The following is a 16,158-nucleotide window of genomic DNA, read 5'->3' on the forward strand; positions in this document are numbered from 1 at the left end:
CCCCAGGAGCATGAACTTTGAGGGGCTGAGCTCTCTCCTTTCTTCCAGATGAAGATGCCCTCTTTGTGCGACACTCACACTGCGACTTTTTCTTAATATTTCCAGTGTTATTCTTTTAGATTCAGGGATATGCTTATTGCAGTTATTCCTGAAGGATCCCCTAGACCTTGAGTGATTTATATGTTGTCTTTGATTCTTGCATCTGAGATTCTGCTCAGTGTCCCTATAAAGTGCTTTAATGATGGTATTTGCTATTCTGTGCCTTGACTTGTGGCTTTGTTTTGCCAGAGCTCCCTCTCATCCTTATAAAAATGCCAGTGACACAGCTACTCACACCACCCTCATCTCAGTGCAACACACACAGTTAGAGTGTTTATTTTCTAGTATTTAGAAAAGAACAATTGTCCTTTTCTTTTCTTCCTCTCTTTTCCTTACTAGCCTGTGCACATGAGGATGACCTTGAGGAGGTGACCCCCACCTCCATCTCCTAGCTGTTGGAACCATAAGCAAACATTATCCCATCCACTAATGACTTTTATTTCTCTTCTGCAGCATTCATTTTTTTACCAGCAATCCTGTTCTTCCTGAACTTTCTCAGCTCTGAAAGCTGCACTGGTTGTGCCCTGTTTCATGAGGGTAGAACTTACCCAACCAGATAATTTTCAACAGATGCTTAATAACCAGATTCAATGGCTGCCAATGATAGTGCCTGGAGTGTCTTCACTGAAGTCCTTTTCTGAGTTTTTGTGATGTATTAGTTACTGTCTGTCCATATTCACTATTGACCAAAAACTGGTCAGTATTGACGATTTCATCTGTAGCAACATTTTATTCTAGACAAAGCACAATTTAAAACCCCCTTCTCTGTTTTGGGGGATACCCTGTATTTTTATTGGGCTCTGCTTTTGGCTTTTGCTCCCCTTGTGAGTTTAGATTTCTGGAACAAAGTATTTCTTGTAATCTTCGTTGACAGCTTCTTTCCACTTTAGAATTTCCTAAGAGCATGTGATACTTAAATAATGGGCTAATAAATTCCAGAACCTCTTTGAGGTCAATGAAGCAGAAGAGAATGGCTGAAAGGAAAAAATAATGTTCCCCAAGGTATGAGGCTAAAATCAGCCTCAGAATTTGTCATAACAACTCTGAGTGAATCTTGTCCCATTGTAAGGTATTTTCTTACAGTTACCCTGTTTTACCCAATCCATTTTTATTATTCTTGCTTATGACTAGCCAATGTTTTACTTTGTCCTATAAATCAAATGACAAATACTTGTTGGCTTTGAAGTCTCTTCATAATTCCATTTTGTTGTTTGCCTCTACAATTTTAGGTGTTTCTCCTTTGAAACACTACCTTCTTCTTTTTTTAATAACCACATCATTACTTTTGCTTCTCCATTTCCCAGGACAATCGCCATCTAAAGTGCCATTTCTCTAGTGAGATTTCTCTTATAAATCCTTTTCTCTATGAATTACTTGTCTAAGAAAATTGAATCCAATCCTATCATTCTCAAGATTAAATCAATTCACCACTCCACACCATCCAGTAGAACAGCCCATGTAGCACGGCCTGAGCGGGTGCAATAATGACAGAGTGCCCATTCCTTTACTCTCTAGTGCTTCTCTGTGTAGTGCAGGCATGCGTGTTTGCATATGTGGTACATGTGTGTATGTATATGAATATGTATGCACACGAATATGTATATGTATGAATATGCATGTGGTATATGTGCATGCATATGAATATGAATGTGTATGTGTATGAATTTGTTTGTGTGCAAACTCACATGTGTATACTTTTGCATGGATGTATGTGTCTAGATGTGTTTGTGTGAATGCAATGGTTTGTATGTGTGTGTTGATTCAAGAGGAGTGACACTTGGGATAGATGGCAACTAGCTTTTTGAGACACCAGTTTCTTACTAGGAGGAGAGTAGTTTATTTACTGGGTGCCTCTACTTGTTGATGTTCTCTCTCTGAGTGCCAAATATGAGGTGTTTTAGAAATGGTTGGTGCAAAAAGATTTCAAGGTCCCTCATAGACTGACTCATCATTCATGTTGTAAGTTGGATGTGCAGAGCTAGCTGTTTATAGCTCCTTAGAGTCTGATCTCCCAAGACTTTTCCTGTATATGTTATGGCTTTTCTTCTTCAGGATTTTTAGCTTAATAAATATTTTTTGATTATTTAAAATGTAGTTTCTTTGTCTTTTTCCTGATAATGTGATATCCCATACATATGGACAAGGCACATTCTGTGCATACCATACCATGTTTGCCTCAGTTACATCACAACCTCTGGTTTTTGGTTTTCTTGATTCACTTGGTACAAAATCCTTTTCTCCTTACTGTTTTGTATATGAACAGGCCTGGCTCACCTATTAGAATGCAAGATCTCCTGGAAAATGGCTTGGTTCTTATATTCATCTCTGTATCTTATGGTTTACCACCCAGATGTCCCTAAATGACTATTTCTTGAATGAACAGATCAATAAATCCACAAAAGATTAGCTATCTGAGCTAGTATAGACATCTCAAACTAAATCGTATGTTGGGTCAGAACAATAAGTACTTCAGCATCTGGACAAATTGATGACTGCAGGAGAAGAAACAATATGAGTTAAATACAGCTTGACCCAACACTGAAATGTCTCGGACAGTTGGTATCCTCTCTAGGAAGTGCAAGCAATGCAGAATGGCAGTAGGTGGTATGGTTAAAGAGAACAAACAGAATGCCCACCAGGTGCTGCCAATCTAGGCTGGAAGATAATGAAGTGTTTTAAAGTGGTGACAAGTCTACAATGAACCCCAAAGAGGCTTTGAGTAAAGCAAACTGGTTTATCTAAATCAACTCAAGTCTTGATGCTCTGGCTGTTTTGTTAATCATAGCTGTAGTGTGTGGAATGAGAATCCCTCTTATGCATACACATAAGCATGCAGACTCATATGTGCACACTATATATATATATATATATATATATGTATATATAATTTAAATCTACTCATAGAAGGATAACTTTCACTTGAAATTAATTAATCCTCTTTCCTACCTGAAAGAGCCTGATCATGAAGAAACACCAGTTTGCATAGGACAGAAGCTGAATTGATAGCAACAGAGGGTAAAGCAAGCATAATTTTACAGTATTAATATCCTCCTATTGACTCCAAACTAGCATTTATACCAGTTGAGTATATAAAATACTTGTAATTCTTAATATAATCTTACAGATTCTTTTAGATAAGACTTTCTCCTATAAAGCCAATTCAAGCTTTAAATTAGTTTATTGGGTTTTTTCTTTTTAGTTTGAAGACATAAAAATTTCAGTAAATTTGTGGGACACTTTTAAAAACTTGAAATTTAATTTTTGTACAAGCTGGGGGCAGCATTAAAAGCAACAGACATGCAGTTTTGTTAGAAAAAACTCTTTGGAAAATCCCCAAAACAATGATAACCATGACATGTTCAGTACAGGTTATATGCTAAGAAACTTCTAACGAAGCAGATTATATAAATGAAATCCAGACTCAGATTTAAATCAATTAAACAAAATTGAAGTCAAATGGAACGCTTGATTATTTTCCATAGTTCTGCCTTGCTTTGGGTTCGAATAAGGATATAATGTGCTCTTTTGTGAGCTGTCAGGATAGGAAAGCCCAGGTCACCTCTGTGACCCTTTGGATCACAGTTTGTGTGTGGAACATCCTTGAAGCTACACTTGGCCTGGCTAGAATCTTTTTCCAGGGAGAACTGACTTCTGGTATGTTTCCTATTTCTCCTGCCAGGAAGGTCCTTTTCTGGCTTTGCCTTCCAATTTTTTTTTTCCTTTTAGGTCCTGTATGTTTTAGTTCAACGCTGTCACCCTAAACTGCTCTCTTGAGTCACACAGGAAAACTCTTATAGGTTTTTGCGCAGGGATTTTCCCATTACATATGTGCCTGGATGCTTTTCCATACCGTGGGCCTCAGGGGCATTTAGTATTCTAGTCTCCGATTCTGTGGTCAGCTGTTGTGTAAGATCCAGGGCACTTGGGTGCTGTGGTACCTCCATTTTAACTATGCTGCCCAAAGCTTTCATGCCTGCTCATGTCCCACAGCTGAAGGAAAAGACCTTGGAAAGAAGCTGGTGGGCATTATTTAGGGGGCATGCTTGGAATCCATTTTGCAGAAGTTAATTCCTGAACTATGTGGGGGCTGAAGCATACAGTATAATTGTGTGCCTTGGACAAGAGCGGTTTACTGTCTACCTAGGCAGTCACTGCTACAGCTTTCCCAGCTACTAGGAAATTTCTCACGATGGTGTTGAATGAATCACTATAGGTTTGCAGCTGACTGAACTGTGGAAGGAAGATGTCCTTGAAATAGACCATTGACTCTAATGTAGAATTTCTGTTCTTATGACCAACAGAGGAGCAAAGAGGGAGAGGAGGGAAGGATGTGTGTGTGTGTGTGTGTGCTGTAGATTTCTACGAGGGGAATATGGAGAAAGTAGAGAAGCTAGTCAGCTCTGCTCCATATGAAAGTTCATTTGTTTTGTGCCACACATACAGACCTCCATGTTGCTGTCCAAGTCCAAGTCCTATGAACATACCATACCGTATGACTTCACTTCAGTTTCAGGTTCAGATACTGTTCCCAGAACTAACACTACATTACTATTGTTTGTGGTCAGTAAAATGCTTACTAGGAAGACATAGGATTAGTGTTTCATATATGCCTTTTATTGTTAGCTACTTATATGACATTTCTTCAAATCTTTCTAAAAATCTTATTTATTTAGCCCGAGACAATAGACTTTTTAAAGCTATTAAGTGCCATTTTGTTCTAAAAGTTACAGATATCTCCTTTATTATGTGGCACTTAAAATATTCTGTTTTATTGCCTGCTTTTAATATGCATGAGTCCAGCATCATGAGTACAAACCATAAAGCCATGTATGAAGGGAGGGAAAGCTGGTGAATATTCTAATGTTACCATTTCAAAAGTAGGCAGAACTAGGACTTCAAATTCTGCAAGCATCATTCCCATAAAAAGTTTGCTGCATTTGCATGAAGATTTAGAAATGACATTTAAAGTGTAAAACACGCTCTGTTGATGAAGTAAGGATTGCGTTGACAAAACTCAGAAAACAGCATTACCTAGAAATTGAGAAGAACAAAATTTCCAGTAGCTAATGGTGGCCAATACCATCAATTCTAAGAAGCCCTGATGAGAGCTAAGATAATGTGACAATCAGAAGGTCTCACTAGCCTTTGGGATAAGGTTTTCATGGCTCAGGCCAGAAATCATGAGGGCAGCTCACTGGTTGTGAGTGAGGAGGAAAAAACGGGGGCTGTTGGCCTGGAAGACACAAGGGGGAGGCGTGAAAGACAGGAAAAGTGACAGCCTGACAGGAGGGTTGGCAGCAGGAAGTCCTTCTTCTTCTTTTTTTTAATTGAGCGACTTCTTAACTGAGGAAGGAGTGATGAGGGTGGCTAGGAGATGGGGGAAAGGAAAGGGTAAAGAACAGACCTTTTATGAGCTGATAGAGTGACTCTTCCTTTTCTCTGTCAAGGAGGTCACAGTTGTGGATAGACAGATGTCTCCGGACACAGAGAGAGCTCGGGCATTTGAGGCTGGGGGCCCATGGCTTTAAATCCTCTTTGTGGCAATATTTCCATGATAGTCTTTGTGCAGGTATCATAGAGGCACGTGCGTGTAAGCCAGGTGTGTACACTGTGCACGTATGTGTGGAGGCCAGAGAGGGATGCTATGTGTCCTGTTTCGCCACTCTCCATCTGATTCCCTTGAGACAGGGATTCTCAATGAAGATGGAGCCAGACTGGAGCCAGACTGGAGCCAGCAGGGTTTAGTGATCCTGCTGTCTGCATGCACTACCTCGCCCCGCTGCTGCCACCACCCTGTGACGGAGTTCCAAGTACACAGGTAACCACTCCTGGCTTTACCTGGCTTTTTCCGTGGGTAGGAGGATCTGAACTTAGACCTTTGTGCTTTCTGAGAAATCAGGTTTACCCGGGGAGCCATCTCTCTAGCCCTCTGTGAGAGTCTTGATGACAAATGTACTTGAAAGAGGAGAAGGGACCTTGAATCACATCATCACTTTGAGTTCCAGTCAATCATCCCTAAGCAGGGATTGGGAACTTGATACCTCTGAAATGTGGGGTTTGCTAAGGTACCAACAACTGCAAATGTTAGTTTACATGAGATCTGGGAAAGATGCTGACTAGAAACAGGTAAAAGGATGGTGTGGCAGGTGGCTGGCTCTCATGGGACACTGTGAAGCTTCATTGAGGCGGGGCAGTTACTGTTGTCAGCATCACTAAGGACCAACACAGAGAAAGCAGGGCTCAGTATACCCACAGTGTGTCTGGCAAAGCTGGATGAGTGGGTTACTCATCAAAGTTGAGAAGGGGTCAGGATTATTATTATTATTATTTTGTTTTTTCCAGACAAGGTTTCTCTGTATTGCTTTGGAGACTGTTCTGAAACTAGCTCTGTAGACCAGGCTGGCCTCGAACTCACAGAGACCCACCTCTGCCTGAGAGTGCTGGGATTAAAGGTGTGTGCCACCAACGCCAGGCTTTATTTTTTAATTAATATTTAAATTAGAAATAGAGAAATACTGGCAGAATGTGTCACTTGCTCCTGCTAAATTTTACCACTAGTAACCCTTACAGTGAATTTCTTTTTGTCATGAATTCCAGATGTCACAGAGTGCGGACAATTTTTCACTTATTACCCCATTCTCTTGTGACCACATCTAGGCTGCAAGATCACATTCTGGGACAGCAGAGTCTTCTTTCTTCCCCATTAACTTGAGAATGCTCTGTGTAGCCCGACACCACTGCTGAGCAGGAGCCCCAGGGATGCAGTTTTTAGGAACTGTCACTCATGCTGTGGTGGGCTTTTCAGTGCTGCAGCTGTCTTTGAGTCACCCATGCTCCTGCAGGTAAGTCTTCCCCCAGCCCCCTGTAAGGAACTCCAATATCCAGCAGACTCACTGTTTCATCAAGCTACGCATGGGACTGACATTCTTACTCTGCCGTCACAACTGTATGTGTAGCCGAGTAGACATTTGCTCCCATTTAACCAGAAAAAGTCACACACCTGTGTATTCTATAGAACATTCACTGTGTTCCGAAATAAGGTTGCTGTGGTAAATATAGTGACCTTAAAAAGTTACGGGTGCATTGTTAAATGTTTCCAAAGATAACACATCATGTGCCAAGAAAGCATTAGGCAATGTAGCACAGATCCCTGAAGATGGCCTGGAAGAGGGATAAAAATGTGGCCAACTTGGGAAGAGCAATTCATCGCGGATGGGAAGAAACATGTCAGTAGATAGACAGGGAGGAACGCTCCTTCAACTTGCACCAGTGGGGAAGAGTGAAGGGAACAGAATGTGAGTTGGACACAGCCCCTGTTCAGGCTGAGTCAAGTCTGCTCTGAACTGAACAGCACCTGGGGCTTCACTTCACCATGAGCTTAGCCTTTACTTTGGAAATGATCTGAATGAAAAGTTCCTCTGTTTTGCCCCTGTGGAGAGTCTTGCTTGGTCTGTGGGTTTCAGTGCTTGGGTGCCTCCGATAGGGAAAAATGTCTCTCTCTGCCTATGTGCTGTGGCTCAGGCCCTTTTTATGCTGCCTGGCCGTCCCATCTGTGGAATGATCGAGGTCACCCACCGCAGATCCCTGATGTTTGACCCAGGTGAAATTTGGAAGCCAGGATGAGAAGCCAGGCTAGACCAGACCCCTCAGAAAAGCCTGTTAGTACTTATATAAAGCAGTGGTTACTTTTCAGCATACTTTGTTTTATCTCCACGCTTGCTTGAAACAAAACCTTCCCTGTTGGTTGGTCTGACAAGATAATAAGAGCTGGCAGTTCGCTTTGGCCAAGGACTCACAGAGGAGACATCAGCAGCGTTTTGTGACTAAGGACCCCAAACATGCCAGTTTCACTGGAGTATTCATTAAGATTGAGAGGGGAATAAAAAAGAAGGAATAAAGACATCAGGGAAACACACGTGCTGGCGTTTTCATTAGGACAAGTGTTGAAAGTCACGAACCCCACCCAGTGCTCTGTCAGCTTTTATATCTTTGTCTTTGACACGAGATCATATCTTCATAAGAAACAGTAGGTAAAGAGGCCGAGAGGAACTGGGAAGGTGGGTGACTGGAAATGGATGCTTCCCTAAATGTTTACTAGTCTTCGGAAAAGCCCATCTGAAATGGCAGCTCTGCAGACTCTGGGAGCCATGCAGAAGAGAACAGCGAGGCTGTTATTAAGCTTTAACATGCCGGCAGCTTTCAGTCTGAGAATGAGGCTTAACTCTATACTTTGAATAACTCAGAGATTTCATTTGTTCAAGTAAGAATCCAGATGAACAATGGAGTATGGGCTAAGATACCATGGCATTTAGGGGAGTTTTGAAGTTGCCTTTCAGAATGAGTCTTCCAGGGGTATACTTAGGTACACTGTAAAGTTAACTAATGTTGTTTCCTTAGTGTTTACACTTTCAAAAAGCAATTCAAAGAACATGCGGTCCTTTTTCTCTTTGGCTGTGGGTTGGTAATGTCATATTGAAAGAACATTATGCTAATGCACCTAGAATTGTACAGTGTGCAGTTGTGTTCATCTAAGCAGTGATGGAAATTGGCAGCAGGCATTGATTTTGTACTCACATCTGCTTCTGGAGACTCTGGGACAATTTCATGACACCTGTTCCTTGGATTCCTCTTTCAGTAAAAATGGAAAACCTCTGTCGTTTCTAGACTAAAAGGTCTGCAATTTCTTTTTCACTGCCGGCCTTCTCTTGCAGCCTGTCATGTTATATTGGGCATAAAGACTTTGTTTTGAGCACCCCAGGCTCTTCTTGACTCTACATATTATTGGAAGTGATGGCAACACAACAACATCCAGATGTTGCTGAGTAACTTTATGTATGGCCCTAATAACAAGCAGTAGAATTAAACTATTAATAGACTGGGCTGTGAATAGCTGCTTCAATGTGAATGTGACAGCATTATGTTAGCTGATTCAGAGATTTCTATAGAGAAGCTTCACTTAATTAAAGACACCAAAGTCAATAAGACTACAGTATCTGCCAGCAGCAACATATTCTCTGTCCGCGGATAGCATGGCTCTAAAACAGTAGTTCTCAACTTTCTTAATGTTGCAACAGTTTAATATAGTTCCTCATGTTATGGTGACCCCAAATCATAAAATTATTTTTTTTGCAAATTCATAATTGTTATTTTGCTAATTTTGTAAATTGTGATGTAAAGATCTGATATCCACCCCCTGTGAAAAGGTCTTTCACCTCCAAAGGGGTCCTGACCCACAGGTTGAGAACCACTGCTCTAAAGAAAGCCTGGGAGAGATTAAAAGAAAAAAAGCTCTATCCAGTGTAGGCGAGACTCTTATTCCGCATGCCATTGTGTGTTTCCCGCTTTCATTTAAAACTCACAAACCTTGAGGAGACGATTTTCTGTATCCATTGTGTTAGAAAAAAATACTGATGTCTAGAGTGTCCTTTCTCCTTCAGCAAGGCTGGAGGGGCTATTGGCATCTTTTGAGAGGCTTCAGACAGTTCAGTGAGGAGAAAGGAGAAGGGGGGCTTTTGTGGGTGGTGTTCAGAAGTACTTCATAAGAAATCTAGTGCAGCAACTAAAGTATTTATTTAGCCTAAACCGCAGCTTCTTTGAAGTCTCAGTGCAGATTGTTCCTGGTCATGTGGACTTTTGTGTGTGTGTGTGTGTGTGTGTGTGTGTGTGTGTGACATGGGCCTGAATGATGTCATTGTGATATTGGCTTTCGGTACTTAGATTGGCCAATTTGCAGAACCAATGATTTTCCAAAGCCATCATCTCCAAAGTTCCCTTCCAAGTGTGACAAGACAGGTTATTACATTAATTTCACTTTGAAAATGCCAGGGAACTCTTCCCCAATTAACATTAAAAGCAAAACATCCCCCAAATAGGCACAGAACATGCTGCTAGTGTTTGCCTGTTTCCATCACCTCATACCTTTAACCCCAAAGTCTAATATTTTCTGTCATTTGTTGGGTTAACTGAGATGAGACCCTATTGTCATGGATTTTGGTTCAGGCATTACTCCTGCATCTGTTTAGTAGAGACCATTGGCCTTGGAATTGATTCTAGAAAGGTCCTTATAAAGGTTATCAAAACAACCCCATTTTGTCAAATGTTCTATTTTAAGCAATCTGGATGACAGTGGAAGGTAGATGTGATTATCTGAAGTAACCCAACTGTGAAAACTGGTTACCATTAGCTATTGTCTTATGTGAGCACACAGAGAGCTGGGTGGGAAGTGCCTTCGACATTTGCAGGTGCTTGATAAACACCATTATTGACCTGAACTGTTATGTTTTTGGTTGTGAGCCTTTAATGGCTGAGCCATCTCTCCAGCCAGACCTACGCTGTTATACCTCTGAAACATGACACACTCTTTGTTTGATGCTAAACCATGACTTAGTTGCTGAGCATACCACGAATCACATTTAGTAGCTCTTCAAGTTTTTCTTTTAATTTCACATGAAAGGCTGTAACTTCATTGTTTCACAAATTCATATTGCTATACATATGGCTCTCAAAATGCATTGTATAACTATTACTGCTATTAGTTAAATTTCAAAATTTTACCAGCAGCACACTCTTAATAAGTGATGAGTAGAGTATCCTTCACTAGATAGCCTTGATTATCTCTGTGGGGGGGTCTCATTCTGACATGGCTGACTGCATTCTCCATGTTTCCTAGGCTCCCTCACACTCCCTAGCAGCTCAAAGGAAGGAGTGAGGGTCTCTGTTTAACACTCCTAGCTTGTGTGAGGTTGACTCTGTTGCTTCTATTATAACCTTACTCTGCTGACTTCTATCATTTTAGATTTGAAATATGGAAGATTTCCTAGCCTTGTGACAGCTTTGAGGAATCAGTGTCTTACCCAGAGGGAACCGAGGGAGGATTATGGTACTTACAGGTGTCTTCTTCTTCCATAGAAATGTTGATCACATAACAGGCATACACAAACCCAACCAGCTGGAAAAAAAAAGTGTATGTTTTTATGGTTTGCACCAATATATTAAATAAATTGAGAATTTGTAATAGGATAAAAATTTACATCTGAACAATAGTTGCTATTTAAAACTTTTTCATTTTTCAGAAATCTAAATAGTTTTCTAAAAAAATAGAGATAAATGAGAAGTAAAAACAATTCTGAATACTTCACTTAGACTTTGATTTAGAATATAAACAGGATCACAAATTATTCCTAATATATACTTTACTTTTTTGTATTTATAGATCAATTTGTACTATATTCATTATTTCTATAACTGTTTTAATGTTTAACAGGCAGGAAAGGACTAAAAACATGTTGCACATAAACAGCAATCATCTCCTTAATTTAAAATACTGTGAGAATGTAAATTCTGTTGAATATTAAATTGTTTGTTAATTACATCATAAGAAAATACATTAACTTGCATTAGTGGCGAACTGTAGTAGTAGGAGAGAAAAATGTATTCTTTGATGAGTGTCCTAAGGAACAACCATAGCACAGAGAACCTTGCCACTTGTACTTTTTTTTTCCCCTGAACTTCCCTGAATTATGATTTCTGTTCTGCACAGTCAGAGACACAACTATTCTCAGAGGTCAAAATTGTCTATTAATCTCAGCTAATCTCGGGTTCTTAAGTAGGATTAAAAACAGCTGCCTCTCTGGCTCTTGTAGTTGGTCATTTTGCCCTTTTCTGTGTGGTCAGAGATTGTTTCCTCTTCCTATCTTCATTATAAAATGCCTCTGAAAAAGAAACATTGTGGCAGCCCCAGTGTCAAAGGCTTCCTACTGCAAGGGATACCTGTGAGATATGCAGCTGTCCGAGGTGATACCTAAACCAGGTTTCTAATCCTACCCCAGGCAATGGTGATAAAGGTCAAGAAGTCCTGAGAGGCTGACTGAGAGGGTGGGGAGCCAAGGCCTGCAAGTGCCTCCAAAGAGGCTTTCTACCAGGGAAGATGCTCAGGAGAACGATGTTGGAACTCTGGGTACCTAAATGTGAGCAGTCTGTTAAGTGGTCAGCTAGCAACTGGTAATGCTAGACACGTGGATGATGAAGAGAAATCTTGAAGCGGGAGTGGAACGAAGTTTCAAGTCACCCACAAAATCACTCTATGGGGAATACAGCAGCCTGTGGAGATTGTCACATCCAGGGAGTGTCCTCTTCCAGCTTACGTGTAAGGCAGTCATGTTCAACCCTCACTCCCTGTATTTATCACTACTTTATCCCCTGAATAACCAAGCAAAGAGGAGTTGAGACTAAGGCAGCTAACTGTATGGCCACTTTTTACTGAAGACCTGGGTACTGAGATGGAGCTTCAGTTGAGACGCTGAGCGTTCACATGAACATGGTTGAGATAATTACCTACAAAGGAACCCAAAGAAGCTGTAAACTCAGCTTGAAATATGTGGGTCTTTAAATGTACTTGAAGAATGAACAGAACTGCCTTTTAATTGGCTTCTACCAAACACAGCTTGTGCAGGAAATTAGCTACAAGCTGAAAAGCAAAGTGACCCATGACCACCACTACAACAGTTGTTGGAAATAAATCTCATAATCTTCTACACATTCTCAAGTCACAGTGACATTCCCATGACCCAAGAAATACTAAGTCATGCATGCCTACATAAATATGCACCATTTGAATGTATTACAAAGTACAGTACTCCATCAAGTCATTTTATTATATTTCATATAGGAATATTAATGTTTTTTTCTCTTGTGTGTTTATTCCTATTTCTATATTTTGATTCCTAAGGCAGAATTATTTTTTTCTGAATTATTATAGTAAAATAACATTTTTTCTCTTTTTAACCGTTTTTTAATTTTAAATTTTAATTTTAAATTAAATTTAATTTAAAATTTAAAATTTTAATTTTAAAACAATCTTTAAAACAATCCAAGTTCCCATTCCTTCCCCTCCTCCTGATCTCTCCACCTAACCCCCACCCCACCCCCATCTATTCCTCAGAGTGGGTAAGACTTCCCATGGGACTCAACAAAGTCTGGAACATCTTTTTGAGACAGGATCAAGGACTCCCCTCCCTATATCTAAGCCGAGTAAGGTATCCCTCCAGAGAAAATGAGCTGCAAAAGGCCAATTCAAGCACTGGGGATGAATCTTCATCCGCCTGCCAATGGCCCCACAGAGTGCCCAAGCCACACAGCTGTCATGCACACTCAGAGGACCTAGTTTGGTTCTATGCAGGATTCCCTGTTGTCAGTCCAGAGTCAGTGAGCTCCCACTAGCTCAGGTCAGCTGTTTCTGTGGGTTCCCTAAAATGGTCTTGACCCCTTTGTTCATATTATCACTCCTCCTTGTCTTTGACTGGACTCTTAGAGCTCAGCCCAGTGTTTAGCTGTGGATCTCTGAATCTGCTTCCATCAGTCACTGGATGAAGGCTCCATGATGATAATTCAGGTAGTTACTAATCTGATTAAAGGGGAAGGCCAGTTCAGACACCGCTCTACTAATGCTTAGGGTTTTAACTGGGGTCATCCTGTGGATTCCTTGGAATTTCCTTAGTGCCAAGTTTCTCATTAGCCCCATACTGACTCCTTCAATCAAGATATGTTTTTCCTTGCTCTCCCTCTCCATCCTTCCCCCATCTCCACCCTCCCTTTTCCTCGTGTTCTCTCCATTTCCTTTCTCCTCTCCTTCCATTTTCCTGTGTCTCCCCTCCCTACCATGCTCCCAATTTTCTCAGGAAATCTTGTCCTTTTCCTCTTCCCAGGGGGATCCATGTATGCCTCCCTTAGGGTTCTCCTTGTTACCTAGCTTCTCTGGGGCCATGGACTGTACGCTGGTTATCCTTTGCTTTATATCTAGTATCCACATATCAGTGAGTACATACTGTGTCTGGTTTACCTCACTCAGGATAATTCTTTCTAGTTCCATCCATTTGCCTGCAAATTTCATGATGTCATTTTGTTTGTTTGTTTTATATGCTGACTAATACTCCCTTGTGTAGATGTACCACATTTTCTTTGTCCATTCTTCGGTTGAGGGGCATCTAGTATATTTTCAAGTTCTGGCTATTACAAATAATGCTGCCATGAACATAGTTGAACATATGTTCTTGTAGTATGAATAGCATCCTTTGGGTATATGGCCAAGAGTGGAATTGCTAGGTCTTGAAGTAGACTGATTCCCAATTTTTTGAGAAACCAATATACTGATTTCCGAAGTGGCTATACAAGTTTGCCCTCCCACCATCAATGGAGGAGTATTACCCTTACTCCACATCCTTTCCAGCATAAGCTATCATCTGTGTTTTTGATCTTGGCCATTCTGACTTGTGTACAATAGTATCTCCGAGTTGCTTTGATTTGAATTTCCCTGATGGGTAAGGATGTTGAGTACTTTCTTAAGTGTCTTTTAGCCATTTTAGATTCCTCTATTGAGAATTCTCTATTTAGTTTTGTGCCCCACTTTTTAATTGGATTATTTAATGTTTTGGTGACTAGCTTCTTAAATTCTTTGTATATTTTGGAAATCAGCCCTTTTTAAGATATGGGGTTGGTGAATACCTTTTCCCATTTTGTTGGCTGCTATTTTGACTTGTTGTCTGTGTCTTTGCCTTATAGAAGCTTCTCAGTTTCATGGGGGGGTCCCATTTATTAATTGTTGATTCAGTGTCTGTCCTACTGGTGTTATGTTCAGGAAGACTTGAGTTTTGTGCATGACAATAGATACAGGTCTATTTGAATTCTTCTACATGTTGGCATCCAGTTATGCAAACAGTAAGTTAGAATTATTATAGTAAGATAACATGTATATTTTTGTTGCTATTGACTTGGTTTTTAGAATGTTTGCTTCATTTTGTTCCAACTCATTCCCCCTAATTGTTTTGAAATATTCAATATAATAAAAAGACATAATTATTATGAGTCAGTTAAAATGATAAAAAAAAATAAGCTGCAGCATCTCTTATTCTACCTCAGTAGTAACTAACTCACCATGTCATTAGTAGTGGAGGCTATTTGTTCCTAGAATGTATGAATTCATAAAATAAAATACCTTCTCTTGTAACAGCTTTGCTTCATTAGTCATGTAAATGATATGCAGTTTCTTTGCCAATTTAGGAATTTTACATTATTAGTAATTTGTTTAAGATTTATTTTTTATTCTTGCAAATATGTGTGTATGTGTTTGTGTGTGTGTGTCTATATGAGTGTATGTGCACCACATGTGTGCAGGTCCCTGTATGTGCCAGAAGAGGGCACCTGTAACAGGAGGTATAGATTGTTGTAAGTCACCATGTAGATACTGGGAACTGAACCCAAATCCTCTGTAAAAGCAGTAAATGCTCTTAACCATTGGGACATTTCTCCATGCCCTATTCTTATTATTTTGCATGATGTTTTATGGTCTAAAATGTTTGGTAAATACATTGGGATTTATTATATATATATATATTTTTTTTTAGAAAGTAAAGGCAACTTATCAACATTGGAACAGTTTTCTCGATACTTTATATGGTGGGAGACATCTGCCAATGGACAGGTGCCTAGCTGTTTCTGTTCCCTCTGGTTGGGAAGTGCATATTGCTGACCTACATATATACTTATGCTTAAACCAGGAACTCTCTTATGCTTGTTTTATGTTGCTGGTATAGTAAAGTGACATAAATAACAGAAAGTTGTTTTCTTTGCTGAAGCCTGGAATAGGCTTCATTGAGCTAATGTCACACATCAGCAGGGCTGTAGTCCTTCTAGAAGGTCTTGCAAAATCTGTATCCTTGCGTTTACAGCTTCCATAAGATTTCTGTATTCTATGACTAGTGTCACCATCTCTCTATCTTCAATGCCAGCAACCCCAGGGCAGATTTCTTTTCATGTTGCTATCACTTTATTTTCCCTACTCTTCCTCCTTGTTCTACTTTTCCTAGTATTGAACACCCATGAACAACTTGGACAATATCCACATTGTTAAGCCTGTCTGATTATCACACCCACTTTCATCCATACACTCAAATTATTTCCTTTGTGTTGAGTAGTTATTTCATCACATGTTTTATGGAATGGGATGTAGAAGCCCTCTGAGGACATTTATTCTACATCTGTGAATTTGTGTTTTAAGCCATGGGC

At 40.1% G+C, this 16,158-nt stretch overlaps 1 protein-coding gene across 2 annotated transcripts in view; it reads right to left on the minus strand.

Moving 5' to 3' along the window:
- Nkain3 (sodium/potassium transporting ATPase interacting 3) overlaps positions 1-16,158 on the minus strand; it is a 640,303-nt gene that overhangs the window by 25,686 nt on the left and 598,459 nt on the right. For both annotated transcript variants that reach the window (XM_051198451.1, XM_051198443.1), the window contains exon 5: positions 10,987-11,047. In XM_051198451.1, the coding sequence (XP_051054408.1) occupies positions 10,987-11,047 (61 nt within the window). The remainder of the gene's footprint in view (positions 1-10,986; positions 11,048-16,158) is intronic.

The sequence above is a fragment of the Phodopus roborovskii genome, unplaced genomic scaffold (genome assembly GCF_943737965.1).
Source record: "Phodopus roborovskii unplaced genomic scaffold, PHOROB, whole genome shotgun sequence".
In the NCBI taxonomy this organism is placed as follows: Eukaryota; Metazoa; Chordata; class Mammalia; order Rodentia; family Cricetidae; genus Phodopus; species Phodopus roborovskii.